The sequence below is a fragment of the Dysidea avara genome, chromosome 4, assembly GCF_963678975.1.
Source record: "Dysidea avara chromosome 4, odDysAvar1.4, whole genome shotgun sequence".
NCBI lineage: Eukaryota > Metazoa > Porifera > Demospongiae > Dictyoceratida > Dysideidae > Dysidea > Dysidea avara.
The window spans coordinates 44,448,165-44,467,296 of NC_089275.1; the positions used below are offsets into that span (position 1 = coordinate 44,448,165).

The following is a 19,132-nucleotide window of genomic DNA, read 5'->3' on the forward strand; positions in this document are numbered from 1 at the left end:
ATGTTGTTAGAAGTGAGGTACAGCGGAACTATCTACTTGAGACTTTACTAAGTATCCATATTATCAACATGTCCTACATTTGGTCAGTACATGTGGTAAAGGACAAGTGATCAATATACCTGAGAGGGTGTATCTGTCTGTACCAATACAATACAACAGATGATATGGTACATTTTTCTTAACCTTACGTGCTATTAAATGCATGGACTGCTAATATATTTTTATAACCATTGTAAGTATCAGCTATTACCCCATTCATGCTTAAAAAGAGTCCTTGACAGTGGTATATGCTCTGTTCTGATATGTATTGCATCTCTATTTGGCACCAATGTACCAATTAGTTAAACCACAGTATCTTTCTTTGATACTGTCTAATTTCTTAACACCGCAATACTGTGAATGTTAAAACAGCTTAACTGTTTTGTATGAAAGGATTGAACTGGTGTATATATTCTACCTTGCTAACACATTTTTGTCTTCAAGATACCGCGGTGTAACTAAATAATTGGTACATTGGTGCCAAATAGAGATCTTCAACAAAAATGTTTAAAATCTGTACTCTGATTTTGCGTTAGTAGAAGTCTAAAATGGCATCAAACTAATTATTATAAGCCATGCCAATAATATAGTTATACCATAATATCAAGAGCTATTTACATCTTGATAATATCAAGTACATGTAACAATATTGTACCATCTATGAAATATCAAAATCACTCAGCACTATTTGGCACCGTTACCAAATGTCTAGATTATGTATGTAGGGAGTTTACAAGTGCCTGCATTTTGACAGGTTCCACTGTAAGTCATTTTGTATCCCAGCAATGAAGTGTTTAATTGTCTTTCAGGATTTGGGAGGCAAGGATATCTACCTGAAGCAGATTTTCCTTGTGTGTCATATTGTGAGGACTGGAGGTATGTATAATATAGTGTATGTCTGTATAGTGTGTGTACGTGTGTGTGTGTGTGTGTGTGTGCGCGCGCGCGTGTGTGTATGTTGTACATGCGTGCGTGCATGCGCACGTGTGTGTAGCTAATGCTAACTGTCCATGTCTCACATAACAGGTGAGATCAGATCTTTATGTGTAGTGTAGTGTGCAGTGCATGTGTATTCTATAGTCACATGCATGCTTGCATATGCACGTGTACACACATACTGTTATACTCATTCTCACAGGTCGTATGTTATATGGAGAGAAGAAGTACTCATCCAACCACAGCTTTAGGAGACCTTATGGTTGTGCAGGTACACTATTATTTGTACTGCATCACAATTGATTGTGGTTTTGTATTTTAGTGTTTGACATTTTGGAGATCTTACGAGGTGCCGTAGGGGAAACCCCAGAATCAGTCTATGCTGATGAGCACCACTGTTTCATGCCCATCTTTGTCTGGTAATATTAATAGAAGCAGCGTGTTTTATTAGACACGTGGTTTCTTGTTTGTTGTTGGGTTCGTATTATTTGTTTATTTTGCTTTATTGCTTTGAAGCATATACTCAAAATTGTGTGTGTGTGCATGTGTGTTAGGGCATATCACATTTTACAAACACTTTGTGTGCACCTTTTTCAGTGCTGGAAAAGACCAAGAAGGTGATTTTGCCAGTTTCCACGACAGCACCATCAGGTCAAAAACAAAGGGGAAGAGTGTGGACAGACAAAGTAAGTGTCGCGGTGTTGCTATGGTAACAGTGGTGCTGTGCTTTTTATAAAATGGTGCCACTTTGTGGCAGACACTAAAGAAATTAATCTTTTTTACCACATTAACTCCATCATAGCCAAAACTACTGGGGCTAATTTTTTTTTTTTTTAATTACAGAAGGTTTGCTTGTGGAGTCCCTTAATTATGGGGAAGCAAATGATTGTAGTATTGTGCTCACTTTTCTACAAGAAATAAGAATAAACCACTAAAGGAGCACCTCGCCTTATTTGAATGGAATTCATACAGGAGGCTACTTCTCTGAAAAAGCCGACTTTAAAAAATTTACTAGAGATACTTTTGTATACTACTTCACCGACCACCTGCCTATTATAAGTCAAACAAATTTTGTGGCCGGCGTGGACAGGCTTCACTGTACTGTGGATACCTTAGAAAAACCACTTTGTACACAAATGACATGATTGCTATGGTATGTAATTCTACGATCAGGACAGTATTGGTTGGTCCTTAGCTATCAATGACAGATTCGCTGTAAGATTGGCAATTCCTTTTGCATTTGTAGTTTCTGTCAGTATATTATCTGTGTTCGATTTTTTGTGCTTTACAGTGACGGGGATTTCATTTCTGATGCGCAGCTACCATGGCAGCTATAGTGACCTCTGTCATGATCATCCGATCCTCGCCACAAAGAACCTTCACATCATCCATAAACTGGGCTTCCCCGAGATCATCTTACCAGGTGAGTCACGTCCCTTAAGGTTATGATAAGTTTATATTGTGGACCTGTATCAGTAGGGGTACACCAGGACACTTGTCCTATTGTCCCATTTAAATTTTGTATTAGTGTACACACATTTAGAGCTAGACCCTTGAAGTCAAGACACCACACTAATAAGGACACCTTGATAATTAGGACACTTGTCTTAGTGTATATACCAGAGGAGGGCTGACACGAAGTAAGCGTCATCAAAGATTTCATGTTCATTGCATAACTTGAATTTTTTTGGTCGCTAAAAGCAATGTCTAAGCCCATATTGTAGGATTGTAAGGCTCTTCGGAGACTTTTAAAATCCGTTTCAGTCATATTCTGTTTCCCGATAAATGTTTGTCCCCCATTTCATGTTGAGAACTCTTGATCACGTGGCAATGTCTTCAGTTAATTGTGTATACTGAAGTCAAACCATTAGAGTTGAATGGAGTTGATTGCACTGCTTGATTGAGCAGAGAAAAAGCTTTTGATTGGCATGCATAGCTTAGAGATACCTTCCCAAAATTGGTCTGTACAAACCCTATGGCTCACATGAACATGTTGGCCCTCCTCTGCATACACACATTTAGACTCTCAAAATCAAGACACCTCACTGATAAGGATACCTTGGTAATCAGGACACTTCACTAATAAGGACACCTTGATAAACTCCATGATCCCATTTGTATTAGTGTACACACATTTATACCCCCAAAATCATCAAGATACCTCACTAATAAGGACACCTTGATAATTAGGACACATGTCCATGGTCCCATTTGTATTAGTGCAGTATACAGTGAAATTTGTAGTTTTAAATACTGTCTCAAATCTAACATTCAGCCCCAGAGTGATGGAATTCATGTCTGTTGTACGCTTAACTTTCATTGCTAAGTTTTCCCCTCACCTGTCCGCTCTCCACCACTCATGTTCTGTCCACTATTTTTGCTGTAAATCCCAAGTTCTGTGTTCATATGTCAGCACCTGTGTGTGTCCATTACCATGGTAGTGTATATTCTCTTGTTGCTAGGTGACAATCGTAATGATGTTTACATCATCTTGGAGAAGGGGGAATATGACAAAGGAACCAAGACTGCACAACGAAACATTGAAGTGTGCGTTGTTGTAGTCAAGGACAGTGGTGAATTGAAACAGGTTAGATAGAGTCATTAGAGTGGTATTGTGAAACATTTTTTTGTGCTGTTTTATCAAAATTCTATCTCAATGCTGTCAGGGTTAACGTCTATTAATAGCCTATTAATATCACAAATTGATTGGTTGTTTATTTTAAGTGTTTGTGTTCTTGTTTACAGAATGCAATTGTTATTGCTGAGGGCTTGCCACCAGTAACTGAGTATCATTCAACTATTTATTACCATAATAACAAACCTCGTTGGCAGGAAATGTTGAAGGTGTGTGTGTGTGTGTATGCATGCATGCGTGTGTGTAGTGTATGTGTATGCGTGCGTGTATGCATGTACGCGCGCGCGCGCGCGCGCGTGTGTGTGTGTACAAACCAGACAGGGGTCAAACACTTGGGCAAAGTGTTTGAAGTACTTCTCAAGCACTTGCAAAAGGGTAAAAGCAGAAATGCTAAAGTACTTCAATCACAAAATGAAGCACTATAAAATGATTTGTCTGCTAGCACATTTTTGGCTGTCTTGTAAGTAAGTACAATATAATTTAATGGTTGGCAGCTTTTGTGCTTATAAAGTTCTTAAGTATTAGCACAAGCACAAATACTTCAAAACAACAAATGTATGAAAGCACTCTCAAGCTAAGTGTAAAGCGCCTACAAGCACAAGTGCTTAAATGCTTGACCCATGTCTGGATGAGTCTCACAAACAGACATGTACTACAGACATACACTACATGAACACACTACACACACGTAACATATGTTGCTGGTGATGTCCTCCCTTACCTTACTCTAGTTGGCTATTGGTATTGAGGAGTTACCACATGTTCACTTGAGATTCACCTTCAGACATCTTGCTAAAAATGAAAGTGAGTGTAACTAGACAGTTGCTATAAACATTGTGAGGCAAGCCTGATAGAAGACTTGCTGGACACATTGTCCCTAGCAACACCTAGCTACCTGTACACCTCACTGGTGATTGATTGGTGTTGATAAATACAGTCAAGCATTTACTCTGTAGACTGAGTGTGTTTTTGTTAAATGTATCCCAGTTACTGTAGATGCTCTCCCTGTACAAACATTACACATCTTTCCCTTCTTGGTTGAAGTATGGCTTCCTGTTCTTTGCTGGTCATTGCAACATGCCTAGCTGTCACTCTCCAATCTGTAGTACACGTAGAGTACCATATCTCTGTCATGTTCTCTTCTCCTTGATCTCTTCTCTCTTTCCAATGCATTCTTTTCGTGCATGTGACGAGTACATACTATTTCAGTACAATTTTCAATGCCATTCTCTTCTATTGTTGGCATTTGTTCTCCATTTTGTGCAATAAGTTCTTCATCATGTGATGATGTCTCCAATTGTCCTGTATACTAATATCAAACCACTGGAGTTTGGTGGGGTTCACAGCCTCATTAAATTATGCTTAAGAAAAGCTTTTGATTGGCACCTAGTTTTAATGAAACTCTCCTAAATTAAGTTGCTCTATACAAATCCTACGAGCTCACACAAGTGTGTCATATGTGCTCTGTATTTGGTCTATACTGTAGATGGTGCTTAGCTGTGTTACAACCATTTTTATACCAGCATACAACTGATTTGTAACACTCGATCTACGCACAATAGTACTTTTGTAATAAAACGCATTCAAAAACAATGGGTAAAAAACGCAAGCTTCAGAAAAATTTTATGCAAGTTTTTATCGCCTTGCTGGTCAGTGAATTGACACTCCAGTGGGTAAATCCTGGGCATCATCGTGTTCCCCTATTCATAGGGAGTTCAAAAATCCTTGCTTCATCTTCATACACAGGTGAATTTCTGAGTTACGGACGTTTGATTACGTTGCGGTGACGAAAGAATTTACAACAATATTTCTTCAATGAATTCGCCTTCCTTCCGGATCACAGAAGAATACCTTTGGCAAAAACTATACCTTGGTGGATTCACAAATTCATGGTGAATACAATGAGCAAAGACTCAACTCCGTACACCATTGTATCAGTTATGATGGTTTATGTAAGTGCGTGTAGATTATTTTCTCGATGTCTTCTGTACATATTGATTTATTTGCTCGTCTGGGTGTCTACTGCTGTATTTCCCACACTGCTTATCTTATGAAGCTGAAACTTAGCCAATCCATTCCTCTGTCCCTGTAGCCAACAAAGAACCAATAAAACGGATTTTGATAAATGTGCGGTTTTCTAAAATTAGGTCACATACACAGTTTGTAAATCTAAGAGTGAAGGTTATAGTTAGAGACTTCATGATAGGGAAATCTTTAAGGAAAAACAGCCAGGCTGATTTATATAAGTTGCCTCTGTAATTTTCTACTAGCTACAATGTATTATGTGTAGTATCTATATGTACATTGTTGTATGTGTAATATGTGTGAATGCCATATTGCCTTCAATAATGGCCGGTCTCGAATAATGGCGTGGGTAAAAAGTTACCAAGAAGTTACCAAGTTGCCTACATGTTTATTTCACTGAAGTAGTTTTTCACCCAAGCCACCCCTAGTATATGGGTAAAAGATGCTTGAAAGAAACAAACACCCAGGCCACTATTCGAGACAATATAGTAAATGTGTGTGCACTTCTTGATGATGTACACGTCTCATTCACTCACACAGATAAAGATAAAGCAGACAAGACCTTTTCATTTGCCTTCTTCAAAGTCATGAGGTCAGATGGCTCCATTATATCAGATGGACAGCACAGGCTCTACGTTTACAAGGTATCCATGACAACACCAATGATAGTGTAGCACCAATAGCAGATTGTGCACACACTCACCCATTAGGTATTATCAAGAGTTCATAATATATATATACTAAGGATAGTATCCTACTCTCATATACCCCTGTAGAAAGGCGTATCGTGAAGTTATGATGTAACGACAAGATGTTGTGTTTTGTGATGTGCAAGAAGCCGTAAAAGTGCAAGAATCGTTAGCACCGTTTCACACTTGCGACGCTCAGGATAGCCGTATTCGCGAATGGTCTAGTAAGAAACGCCTACGAAGCGGTCTTAACCCATGAAGGAACGATTGTAGTTGGGCTGGAGTTAATTTGGTTGCTAGCGACGTTGTTAGGCACGCGTTCAATCGATACCATGTTCAACTAATGACATCATTAATATACAAAGAAAAACGGGCGAACTCAGAAGTATTACATCATAACTTCACGATACGCCTTTCTACAGGGGTATATGAGAGTAGGATACTCTCCTTAGTATATATATTATGAACTCTTGGTATTATCTAGTTATTTTTATTCTATACATACAATTGACCATACCCAACTAGTAGGTTACACTGGGCTGCAATGGACATGCTTGATATGTGCATTTGAGGCCCAAGAGCCACACACAGCCTCAGAATTTTGGATGTGTATTATGTCTAAAGAGAATCTTCTGGTTATTTTACAGGCTGATCACAAGAAGTGGTTGGAACCAAAGGCATACTTGACACAGATGGCTTCTAAGGAGGATGTGAAGCAGGCTCAGAACACACTGACTATGAGCACAACAGGCAGCACTCAACAACTTGCCCCAGGCCAGATTGGACAGAACTATCATGAGAGCTTCTATATCTCCATCATGACCTGCTCCACTAAGCTGACACAAAAGAGTAAGTATATATGTACAGTATGTAAGTGTTATAGCTATTTGTACGTAACACTGCACACATGCACACGCACGTACACACACATACACACACATACACACACTGCACTACACGCCCACACAGAGTTGGTATTTGCTTTCCTAAATATAACCAGGTACCCATCACAATGACACAACTGGGTGAGTTAGAGTAATGTGACATAAAACTTGGACCTGTGACCTTTCGGTTATATTTACCAGGCTGGTGCTCTTAAGGCACTTTAGGCTGTGCCGCCTCACACATACTATAGGTCATATATGTTAGCTATTTTGGATGACAGTTACATGAAGGAAAATAAAACAAAAAAAGAAATAATACTTAGACGGAAAGGGTCCCTCAAACAAAGAAAAAAAGCACAACAGTCAGGAAGACTGGGAACTCAGGCTAGAATTCTACCGCTATGCAATATTATTAAGCTCTCCTATATAATGTGAATCAAGAAGAAGAGCTATATGTACCCTGGTGAACCTGACCCTAACCCTGATGTTTGCCTGTTATGCATATTGACGTCTTTCACTTGAGATTTTTGTGAGTTTTAAGGCAATTTGCTGTCTCAACCCTATTTCACCTCAAATGCTAGTGTGTTTGTAGTGTAGATGACTGCCATACTGATTTTATTCGCATGGCTACTGTGCTAGTATAGCCACTCTATTATATTTATTCTGAATTTTTCTGTAGTCGAGTTATTGTCCCTACTAAAATGGCGTCAAGAGGAAAAGAAACTTGATAAAATTCTAAAGAATCTCATGAATGTTGACGGAGAAGAAATGGTCAAGGTACTTCCATATGTTTTGATTGTGGGGTTGCAATATAGTAGTACAAGGGTCAACAGACATCTGTTATCTGACCACCTTGATGTTTGGAATTGGAAATGACTGCATGTCCATGTATCAATGATGGTAGGCCTTCTATTAAAAGTTATCAAACAGTTGAATGGACTTAACAAATCCACTTGTTGAAACTGTGTCGGGAAGCTTGACTTTTTAGGGTCCACTGGTGGTAGAAAGCTGTCCTTACTTGGTTTGTGTTTGCTAAACTGGTCACTTGCCACCGATGTGTAATAATAGACTGCTATTTTCCTTACCTGTTGAAACGTACAATAGACATCAAATGGACATTGCTTGAAAACTTATTGAGACTGATTAATAACGTATATGTACTCCAGTATGACCCACTGTAACCACACCACTGTGATAGCCTTCCAGATATTCAAGTTGATACCCTTTGAAACTTTGTGTTCTGCAGCAACCTTAAACTGACAGAGTTTCAGGTTGCCACCTTGTTGGTTAGGAGTAGTCAACTCATGCCAATTTAAAGCTGTTATTCTATAGGTCAAATATAGAGTATTTTTTTGTACGCTGCAGTACTTAATTGGTGTATATGCATTTTGAGTTTCAGTTGTGTTATGTGTTGTACTGTAGTTCTTACAAGATACGTTGGACAGTCTCTTTGAGATTCTGGTACAAAATGCTGAGGCTTACAGAAAGCTAGTGTTTGATGTATTGGTAAGTTAATACCAGTATGCGTGCGTGCGTACGTGTGTAGTGCGCGTGCACGCGGCAGCAATAGTTGTTTCACAAGACTACCGGAGGCTTTGCTTTGCTTTGTACATATATGTGTGTATGCTGTGCATGTGTGTACATATGTATGTGTTATAATGTAGAGCTGCCTTTGAGCTGTTTATCAGTACAGTCATCATGATGCCCATGTTCCGATACAGGTACACATCATCACATTGTTAGCACAACAAAAATACAGCCATTTTCTACCAGTACTTGATGTCTACATTTCCCGCCATTTTTCAGCTACTCTAGCATACAAGTGAGCTCATGTGTATGAGACATACATTATCAATAATATTACCGTATGTGCTTATGAGGTAGCTTGTAGGATGTGCTGCTTTTGTTTCATAGCTGCTTCAGAAGTTTTACATATCACTTGGATCGCTATTTCATTTAAATACATATTTTTTTACACTTTTGTTAATAGCTATGTGGAGAATCACTACTTTGGCATTAATGCGTAAGGATTCTAGTCGGATCTCACTCTAATAGAATGCACACAAACTAAAACTCTAATTGAACAGTCATTTTTCTGTTGATGGCCAATTAATAAAATAGCAGGGCTAAACAATATCAATTATAGCGTAATGATGTAATAGTAACATTGTATACACATCAGTTAGTGTGGTACTCTTACATGTTGTTATTGGTGCCTGTAGGCAACTGCTATATTCTATCGTTGAGTATGCCCGTAATGCTAACACCATGGAAACTGAAATGCTGTCAAAAACTTTATCAGTAAGTGTGTTTGTTCCCTGTGTTTCTCTGTGTGTCTGTCAATGAACAAGTAAGACACAGCACATATAATACAAATCCAGTATTTTGATTAATTAAATGTTTATTTTTGTATTTACATGATATTTCATACATGTTACAGGCACTAGAGTACACCTTCAAGTTCATGGTACAGTCACACATACTTTACTCCAGGTGTGTTGGTGTGATTTAATTAGAGTATAATATGGTGCATTATTAAGAGTAGTGTTATGTATTTTAGATCATAAACTATTAAATTTGGTATATGAATTTTGGTTGCTATAGGAACAGGAATGCAGAGGACCCACAATTCCCTAATGATCTGAGGGCGTTCTTCCAGGCCATGAATGGTATGATGGCTCTCCATACTGACCAGGTAGCTCAGATACATGAACCACAGGTTAGCAGTAGTGACTGTAGTACACTTGTCTGTCAGCACATATATGCACAGTGAACTCTCAGTTATCCTGGTCTCAGGCAATGGTAAAGTGTTCAGATAACTGAAGCCATATACAGAGTTCTGAAACACTCTAATAAAACATACACCTTTACTCAGGTTATTCTAATAGGACAGTCATTTCCAATTTCAGATAAGCTAGGGTATGGATAAACAACAGTCAGATAACTGAGGGTTTACTGTACTACACGTGTATGCACACAAACACGCACACACACATGCGCACACCGTATGCTGTATACGTAGTGAAATATAGTAGCCCCTCATTTATCTTACTACAACATTGAAATGACTAGTCAATTAAAATGTATAAGTATTTGTTTAGTTTGAGTAGAACAAAACTCAAGGCTCATACGGTGCGTGCGGGTGTGTGTGTGTGTGTGTGTGTGTGTGTGTGTGTGTGTGTGTGTGTGTGTGTGTGTGTGTGTGTGTGTGTGTTGGTGTGTGTGTGTGTGTGTGTGTGTGTGTGTGTGTGTGTGTGTGTGTGTGTGTGTGTTGGTGTGTGTGTGTGTGTGTGTGTGTGTGTTGGTGTGTGTGTGTGTGTGCGCGCTTGTGTGCGTGGGTGTGTGTGACAGACATCTAATTTCACATACACATTTTATCCCTCAGAATGTGGCACTACTCCACTTGGCCTCAGTTCTACCAGACATCAAGCACATGTTCAGTAAAGAAGAGTCAGCGTAAGACACTGTGTGTACTTGTGGTTGGTAGAGCTAGTGCTTGACAAAACTGTATATAGCGTAACCCTTACACTTGGACTATGTTAAAGTGTACTATACTGAGTCCACCAACTTTGGTCCCATGGTACACTTACAAAGAAGTTTTACATGTGGTTCAGTTAGTATAAATATGTGTTTGGTCTCTGTATAGCAAACTGGTATCAGATTTTCTTAACTCAATGAGAAATCGTCACCATATCCTACCTGCTGGTAAACTGCAGTTCATCCTCAATGTACTGGACAGCTCTGTAAACTTCTTACAATACCCAGGTGTGTGTGCACATGCGTGCGTGTGTGTGTGTGCGCTCATGTGTGTGTGTGTGTGTGAGATGTAGTGCGTGCGTGCGTTCGTGTGTGCATTTGTAGTGTGTGTGTGTGTGTCCATTAATTGTCAAATACATCACATTCACTGCACAGACTCAAGAGCCATCCTAATTCCCACGCTGGTTGGACATTTAATGAGCTTTGTCAACAACACTGTTCTGAAGGAGAATGAGTTTGGAGACAATAGTGTTCGGTGTATGAAGGCCATCGGCAAAATCTTGGAGTCATTACACATCTGCAGAGAGGTAATTAATGACACTATGAGGATCCTATATAGTTGTAAATAGAAACGCAGTGATATGTTAATGTGCTGTGTCCATTATCCAAGCACCTGTGTGATCACAAAATAATGTGTTCAGCTAAATAAATAAATCTGTTCATTTAATTTACTGTCAGGCCTTCATCTAAGAAATGACTGGGGGGGAGGGCTATGGTATAAATATCTTTGTGCCATCTAGGCACCTTGGGGGCATGCTCCCCAACCCCCCCCCAAAAAAAATTTTATATCTTAAACTCTCAGATTTCTTCTGGTACATTCTCAGTTACCTGAGAATGACCAGAAGTAATCTCAAGTTATTACTATTACTGTTCCTGATGTATTCCCAGGTACAGTGCTCAGCTACTGTACCTGCCAAAATAATTTAAGGGGGAGGGAATTCCCCTCCCTTTGTATTTGAGACATGTTACCTGTTTGTATGCCTCTCACAGAGGGCCAGCAGTGATGTGGAATTTGTCAGACCGTTGTTCAACCCATTATTGTCACTGTGTAAACTAGCTGAGCAGGGAGAACAGATTCAAGTGAGTTACTTGTATGTTGGAACCCACCTAAGATGGATGTCGTCGTGATTTTTTTTGTATCTTGTTAAGAGTTTCGTTTCATAACTTTTGATTTGGGACCTAGACAGGTGTCCTTCAAAAAAAGAGGTTATCCGTAAGAAGGGTGTCCGTTTAAGAGTGATCCTGCTGGAGTGCTTGTAGTAGAAGACTTCATTGGACCAGTTCTAGTTTTAGGTCACTGTGCCGCTTATTGGTATACTTTTATCCTCAGATAGTAGTCCAGGTGCTAGAGTGGCCTCTTTTACACAATGCACCTTTAAAATCATGTGAGCTCATCTGTCATAAGTAAAACTGGGAGGCACTTATAGGCTCCTAAAGTACGCATCAACTGAAGAAGTTATCCCACAAGTAAAGGGTTGCCAAATGATCAGGTTATATGTACATAATATTAACCTTCTATACCAGCAGGCAGGTAGACACTTGTTGTAGTGTTATTAATACTCACTGGCCCTCTCGGAAGCCACCAGTACTACTCCTGACATGTACTTGATGTGGTTCATTGAGGTGCCTACAATAATATGTCTTCTATACATGGTCGCTATGGTTACCCATTGTGTTACTATGGCTTTCCCAGGGAAGAGACATTTGGTGCTATATGTTACCAGTAATATGTGTCATGTTTGGTTGTGGGTGGGTGTTGCCACATTTTATACTCATTAAATCCTGCACAGCAGCTGCTGTTTAACAAACCAAAAGTTTATTTGTGATATCGGACCCCAAAGGTATTATATTCTAGTAAATAATAAGAAGTTTTGCACAATTCTTTGAATTGACATGGCAGGGAACCAGAGAAATAAATTTTCATGTCCTATAATATGTACAGTATATACTCTTGCATGTTATGTTTCATTGTGGGATTTGCTGTTGTTCACACACATAGCAACTGGCTCTAATCAACTTTGTGGCACTACTAAGACTGTTTAGTGATAAAGATTTTGGACAATTCTTAAGCAGTCTGAAAAAGACCGAGACATTAAAGGTTAGTTATTTGATATTGACTTCTGGTTAAATCAACATATTCTTTAGCAATGTATTAAAGATGTGTTCACTTTGTTCTTGGAAATGGTAAAGTTTTCACCTTATCATGCTGAATGGGAGGCTGTGCATTATATACAGAATAGGTCAGTCTGTGTGTGTGTGTGTGTGTGTGTGTGTGTGTGTGTGTGTGTGTGTGTGTGTGTGTGTGTGTGTGTGTGTGTGTGTGTGTGTGTGTGTGTGTGTGTGTGTGTGTGTGTGTGTGTGTGTGTGTGTGTGTGGTAGTGAGACATCACAACCAAGTGGTTAGAACACCGGCCTGGTAATCCAGGTTTGATGCTCCAGTTGCTATTGTTGTTGTTCTTGAATAACCAGCTGTAAATGAGGATTAGGGATAGTAAATGTCCAAATGTTGTAGGAGTGTTGTTCTGTCTGTGAGACATGGTACAGTCTACCTGTCTGCTTATGATGCACAGGTGTTTCATTGGGTGACAATAGCTGTGATTTTGCACATTGGTTTGTGTAGTGTGGTGTGTTATTGTTTAGTTGTAACTTTGTACAGTATACAAAGTGTAGACATACTCTCATATTTACATGCCCTGTTCCTCCCACTCTGCAGAGTACTGTTGTGCACAGTGCGCAGTTTCTCCGTTGTCCTCCACAAGAAGTTCTTTGATGAGAAATACTTCAGCAAGAACTTATGGCAGTTGTTCTTCTCTCTCTGTACCACCTTCATCACCCAGCCATCGCTGAAGGTAGAGGAATTGTCTGACTACAAGAGATACAAATCCCTCACCAGGTACGTGAGTACTAACAATACTCAAACCCACACTCTTAGTGTCTATATTAAAATGATACTAGAGAGCCCTAGCTGTATGCCTATCTATTGGTGAATGTGTGTTAATTTTTCTTATTGTGGTATTCAGTTTTGGAGATATGAGGGTGGAGATGTCGCAGCATGTGTCAACGGTGTGGTTGGCACTTGACGCTCACAAGCCATCCTTCATCCCAAGGATCATAGTTACTGTGTTGGAGATGTCCCTCGTGAAACAGAAAGGTTAGAATTGTGTACACTGAAACTTGTCAATGAGGTAACCCACACACTTGGTTATGGCCTAAAGGTATCTATGACGTGATCTGGAAAATTAGAACACCTTGTAGTCAGGACTATCCCAATTGTATGTAGATGTTAGTGCCTACCAGTTCTGACTCCATACATTTTTACCTCTGAAAGGCTCAGAATTGGTGTCCAGTTCCATTTGTAGTGAGATGTTGTATATATGAATTTCTTGAGTGAAATATTTCAAATATAATTTCTTATTATCCAGATGTGAGACTGAAGACCATTCCGCTCCTGTTTGATATAATTGTATGTGAACAACATAACAGTGGGAACTTCAAAAGGGTGAGTTGTACAAGTTTGACTGCTTCTCGATTTACATGTGTAGTGCGTATAGCTGTGTGGAGGACATGGACAGTTTACTAAACTTCATGTCCCTGTACCAATAAAATTATATGAGAGGGCAGCTGAATGCTCTATTAGAGTACTTGAGATTATATCCATTTTTTGAAAATTCAGTTGAATCCCTTTCTTGTAATCCACTCATAACCCAGCTGACAAATTCTGTTGTTCCTTATACCAGTAGCTGTTAATATCATTTTTATAAATTACTTGGTTGTTGTAGTAGTCCTTGTTTTATAATTGCTGATACAAGACCTTGTGACACTCTAGTGATCTGTATTTAAGACTTAGTACTTCTTTGAGTCTGGATTTTAATACAGATAAATACAGTGCCTGATTGCACACAATCATGATGTCAAATTCCAGGCAGTGCTACAAGAGTTGTTGTTCATGTTGTCCTTTTGTCTGCAGGTGGAAAAGGAGATATTTGACAAGATGGACTCCATGTTCAGTGCTGGTCAAGGAGATGGAGAGTATAAGGAACTGTTCTTTGATATGTGAGTAGTGATCATGTGAGGTCATGTGATCCTGTGATTGTGTCATATGATCTACTGACTATTGCTCTGAATTTATATGCCCAATAGCTTGATTAGTTTTTGATTTTGCACGAAAGCCAGAAGCATTATGGTTAATGTAGTTCCTACAAAATTACCATACTAATGTGCACATCAAAAAAGTTTTGTCTAGCCACATTTCTTTGCTTTAATTTATACTTGTGTTTGTCCTGTACAGTGTTCTGATGTTGCCATACTTGATATGATCTCTCTCCCCCCCTCAGAATGACAGAGAAATGTACTACACTAAGAGACGAGCAGTTATCCAAGTCTATTACAGAGTTCACCCAATCGATGAAGCACTACATTGAACTAATCCTCGACTATCGTAATGTACCAGCTGGTGACAGTCATAAGAATAAGAGGATGGGCTGTATGCTGAATCTGCTGGTATGTATGCGTCTGTGTGTCTGTGTGCTAAATTCTATACAGGGGTTGGGGTTTCCCTTCCTTTCCTAGACAAACTCCCACCTACCCCCACTCCCTGCCCTTTAAATGTTAAGCAAAGCTTAAATGAAGTGCATCAGCAACAGTAATTGCTTCTGATGGATGCACCAGAAACAATATAAAAAAAACCTTGGGGGGGAGGGGCATGAATGTCTTATACCCTGTTTGCTATGCACATGGTAACACCACACCAATCCTTTACATCACCTCCATCCCCTCCTCCTTACTATCATAAAACCTTATCTCCCCCTTCCCAAGTTATTTCTTACAAGGGCATCATATTCTAATTATATAACTCAAACAATGATAAGAAATTTCAGCCCATAGATTTGTTATATACAGAACTTCAGTTAACTACTCTAATAGAACATACACTTATAATAAAACATCTCCCTATTTTCGAAATTTATAATTTTCACTTTTGGGTAAGTGCCATATTCATTAGATCTTGTCCTATTTCTCTGCAGAACTTTTATCAGAATGTTGACAAGGAAGACTTATACATTAGGTGAGTTGAACACAGCCACACCCATCTCTTGTATGCAGCCTGCACATAGCCACACCCATGCAGCCACGTTCACACCTATTTGTTACTTGCAGATACATCTACAAACTCAGTGAGTTACATGAGAGAGAGCAGAACTGGACAGAGGCTGGCTTCACATTACTACTACATGCTGACAAGCTAAAGGTGATCACTTGTTATTGTTTGCTGTAGGCTAAATGAGACATACTTGACATTGATGTAATCCATACAATTTGAGTGATCATGTGATCTCATTGTGATTATAGTGGACAGAGGATGCACTAATGGCAGAAGGGAAATACCCTGAACAGATGGAGCGGGAGAGAAAAGAACAGCTCTACATGGAAGCCATAGGATTCTTTAATGAAGGAAAAGTGGGTGTCCATTATATTGGTGACATCATATTACATCACATTGCATATTCCAGACATGGGAGTGTGGTATCAGACTGTGTAAGGAACTAGCTCAGCTATATGAAATGGAGCAGTTTGACTATCACAAGCTGGCGGCCATCTTGGTGAGTATTGTAATACCATGTGACCATGCTAGCTTTCAGTGGACAATATAAATTATAGTGCTGTGCGATATCTGGATTTTGATTTCAATATGGTATCAATCGATAATCAGTAAATTATCAGAATTCAATTTGATTTCAATATTTATTAATTGTATGGACGGACTGTTTGTGTGAGCAGCCAATAATTTATATTAAATGCAATTGATTCATTAAAATCATTGCATAGCACTAGTAGATGACCTTTTAAAATGGCTAATTTGACCTCATGTCTAGCACGGTTGTGTTTTATCGAAATATAGCTTGATACAAATCCAGGTCCCAGCTGTTGTAGCTTCTTTGGTACATACATAGACTACATGTTGCTGGAGAATCAAGTCACCATTGAGTGTTGTGGGTTTTTCTCTACATTCCAGTGTTAGTGCCCTGGTACAGTGCATTGTCAGTTACCATTCCTTTTTGCTATGATATCACGTGAAAAACAGCCAATCAGATGCTTTGTAAGAATTTGAAAAAGCCTGGCCACCTATCATTGTTTGGTTTTCACGTGAGTCTCATTCAGAATTTTTGTACGACTGACAACCAACATGCAAAACTGTATACATGCTTTTAGCTCGGGACCCCAGTGAGGTGTAGTGATTAATAATCTATAATGTGTAACATGTGTATTATCCACCCTGTAGGAGACAGAGGCAAGATTCTTTAAGAACATCATCACAGAATTGAGGATTGTGGAGCCGGAGTATTTCCGTGTCAGCTACTATGGCAACGGGTTCCCTTACTTTCTACGGGTAAGGATTGTTTGTTTGTTATTTGTACCAGCATTGTGTGTAGAATAGTGTAAGTCAAAGTGGAATCAAGATCAAGACCAAATCATGTACAATTATAAGTCAAATCAATGGTTAAAAACTAAATCATGGGCACCTGTTCCATTAGTACATTGTATGAATAAATAGCAAAGAGTTTATTCTGTTGGTTTGTTGTATAGAACAAGACATTTATCCATCGAGGTAAACCATACCAGAAACTGGGAGCATTCATCTCCACCCTCACTAATGAATTTCCAACTGCACAGGTTAGTCCTTTGTAACCCGTAGTGTAGTGTGTGCGTGCGTGCATGTGTGTGTGTATTTAGTGGGATGAAACCTTCACTATCCAAACACCTGTATACCAGTTGGGTACAATGACAATTGTATCAAGTTTGAAGCTTACTCATTCAAATACTCTAATCTCCTTAGTAGAACACACATAGACCTGTTTACAAAATATTCTGATCAAACATTTGGTTCTGCTGTTTGAATAATTGGGAGCTACTGGTTGGTTGTAAGTGATTATTCAGGTCTCAGTGTATTTATTGTAACAGTACATAGAGATTACTGTTTAGGAGTGTAGTAGGTTGACTTGTTAGATATTATTACTAGTAATTTATTCCTACCATTGGTTGTATCCTCCACAGATACTCACTCACAACAAGCCAGTTGATGATGAGATCAAGAACTCCACTGGAAGGCGTATCCTAACACTCTCACACTATATGTTGTACATCATTGCAAAGGCTTGTAGCCATGTGTATGAAGTTATAGTGTGACATGTGCACGCTCACTTATCGTAAGATGGATACAATATTATCAGTGTAATACTTTTCTATTATTGTTTATGGATAGTGTAAGTTTCTGAGACTTTCACAACATGTTTAGCAACTTATTACACAACTGAAGAAGCTACCTCAGAGCACAGCTTGCTAAAGCGAAAGTATAATTCAGTAATATATGGCCTTGATTCTCCTACATTTCAAAATGTTTTGCTCTTGTGTGTGGACAGGCAAACATACCTACAAACAAGTATACTATAGATGGGTGCACACACTTTTTTCAGACATCATTTTAACAATGTCATGTATATTCTATAAATTGTTAGCCTTATAATTCTTGCATCAGGTACAACACCTTAACAATATTGTAGACATACAGCTGTGTTGTGTCCAGCCAATTGAAGAGAAGAAAGACATATTCAAAGGAAAGAATGTGGACATGAACATTCTGAAGTGAGTTAAAGTATTTGTTTTTTTTTGTACATTATTAAGTGTCTGAATGGATAACATAATCTATGGTTGCAAGTAGGAAACTGTCTTGGTTGGTACAGAGAAGCCTGCTCTGTCCACCATGTATTAACGAGTAGCTACATATGTTAGGCAAGTCACTTTGTACACAAATTACACATTTTCAAGTTGCCCAGTATTAGGCAGGTAGACAGATAACCAGGAGCAATTCAAGAAAATTTGTTGACTGGTTTAATGCAGTAGATTCCCACCAATTGTGTCCATAAAGTAAGAATCTTTCATTTATTTTAGCATTAGTATCAAGGGAGTCAGTTGCCTCGGTTGGTTTGATAACCTCACTGTGCTCATCTGGACTCCTGCAATGGTCCTAACCTACAATGAAACTGGGTCAAGTCATCCCAGATCATTTTGCTGGGTAATCCGAGTCTGCGGTCTAACCCAGATTGATCACGTGCAAAGTAAATAGTTAGTTTCACAATGGGAAAGCATATTAACATGTCATAGTATAGTAGTTCTAGCTTTTCTGTGAGCCATACCCACTTGTCAGGATTACAAACATCTGTTGAGCCACACCCATTTATCAGTAGTGCACGTACTGAAAGTTTGCAGTAGTCCACGTCTGTTGTATCTGCAAGTTTACTTGGAGCCATGCCCACTAATCATTTGTTATTGTATGAGTCTTGCAATAGGCCAGGTTCTTTTGTGAGCCACGCCCACTTTAATATTGAGAA

At 39.0% G+C, this 19,132-nt stretch overlaps 1 protein-coding gene across 1 annotated transcript in view; it reads left to right on the forward strand.

The window, feature by feature from the left end:
- The window catches only part of LOC136252310 (dedicator of cytokinesis protein 2-like), a 48,168-nt gene that overhangs the window by 22,966 nt on the left and 6,070 nt on the right, over positions 1 to 19,132 (forward strand). The window contains exons 12-46 of the mRNA XM_066044721.1: positions 849 to 915; positions 1,178 to 1,246; positions 1,298 to 1,394; positions 1,573 to 1,661; positions 2,267 to 2,398; positions 3,438 to 3,562; positions 3,721 to 3,819; positions 4,342 to 4,414; positions 6,176 to 6,279; positions 6,972 to 7,173; positions 7,888 to 7,985; positions 8,631 to 8,714; positions 8,930 to 9,030; positions 9,431 to 9,509; positions 9,649 to 9,701; positions 9,813 to 9,927; positions 10,594 to 10,664; positions 10,855 to 10,973; positions 11,121 to 11,272; positions 11,736 to 11,825; positions 12,745 to 12,843; positions 12,891 to 12,985; positions 13,459 to 13,638; positions 13,766 to 13,896; positions 14,168 to 14,244; positions 14,713 to 14,798; positions 15,080 to 15,245; positions 15,770 to 15,810; positions 15,903 to 15,993; positions 16,095 to 16,202; positions 16,256 to 16,345; positions 17,026 to 17,133; positions 17,331 to 17,417; positions 17,799 to 17,853; positions 18,305 to 18,386. Coding sequence (XP_065900793.1) covers positions 849 to 915; positions 1,178 to 1,246; positions 1,298 to 1,394; positions 1,573 to 1,661; positions 2,267 to 2,398; positions 3,438 to 3,562; positions 3,721 to 3,819; positions 4,342 to 4,414; positions 6,176 to 6,279; positions 6,972 to 7,173; positions 7,888 to 7,985; positions 8,631 to 8,714; positions 8,930 to 9,030; positions 9,431 to 9,509; positions 9,649 to 9,701; positions 9,813 to 9,927; positions 10,594 to 10,664; positions 10,855 to 10,973; positions 11,121 to 11,272; positions 11,736 to 11,825; positions 12,745 to 12,843; positions 12,891 to 12,985; positions 13,459 to 13,638; positions 13,766 to 13,896; positions 14,168 to 14,244; positions 14,713 to 14,798; positions 15,080 to 15,245; positions 15,770 to 15,810; positions 15,903 to 15,993; positions 16,095 to 16,202; positions 16,256 to 16,345; positions 17,026 to 17,133; positions 17,331 to 17,417; positions 17,799 to 17,853; positions 18,305 to 18,386 — 3,515 coding nt within the window. The remainder of the gene's footprint in view (positions 1 to 848; positions 916 to 1,177; positions 1,247 to 1,297; positions 1,395 to 1,572; positions 1,662 to 2,266; positions 2,399 to 3,437; positions 3,563 to 3,720; positions 3,820 to 4,341; positions 4,415 to 6,175; positions 6,280 to 6,971; positions 7,174 to 7,887; positions 7,986 to 8,630; positions 8,715 to 8,929; positions 9,031 to 9,430; positions 9,510 to 9,648; positions 9,702 to 9,812; positions 9,928 to 10,593; positions 10,665 to 10,854; positions 10,974 to 11,120; positions 11,273 to 11,735; positions 11,826 to 12,744; positions 12,844 to 12,890; positions 12,986 to 13,458; positions 13,639 to 13,765; positions 13,897 to 14,167; positions 14,245 to 14,712; positions 14,799 to 15,079; positions 15,246 to 15,769; positions 15,811 to 15,902; positions 15,994 to 16,094; positions 16,203 to 16,255; positions 16,346 to 17,025; positions 17,134 to 17,330; positions 17,418 to 17,798; positions 17,854 to 18,304; positions 18,387 to 19,132) is intronic.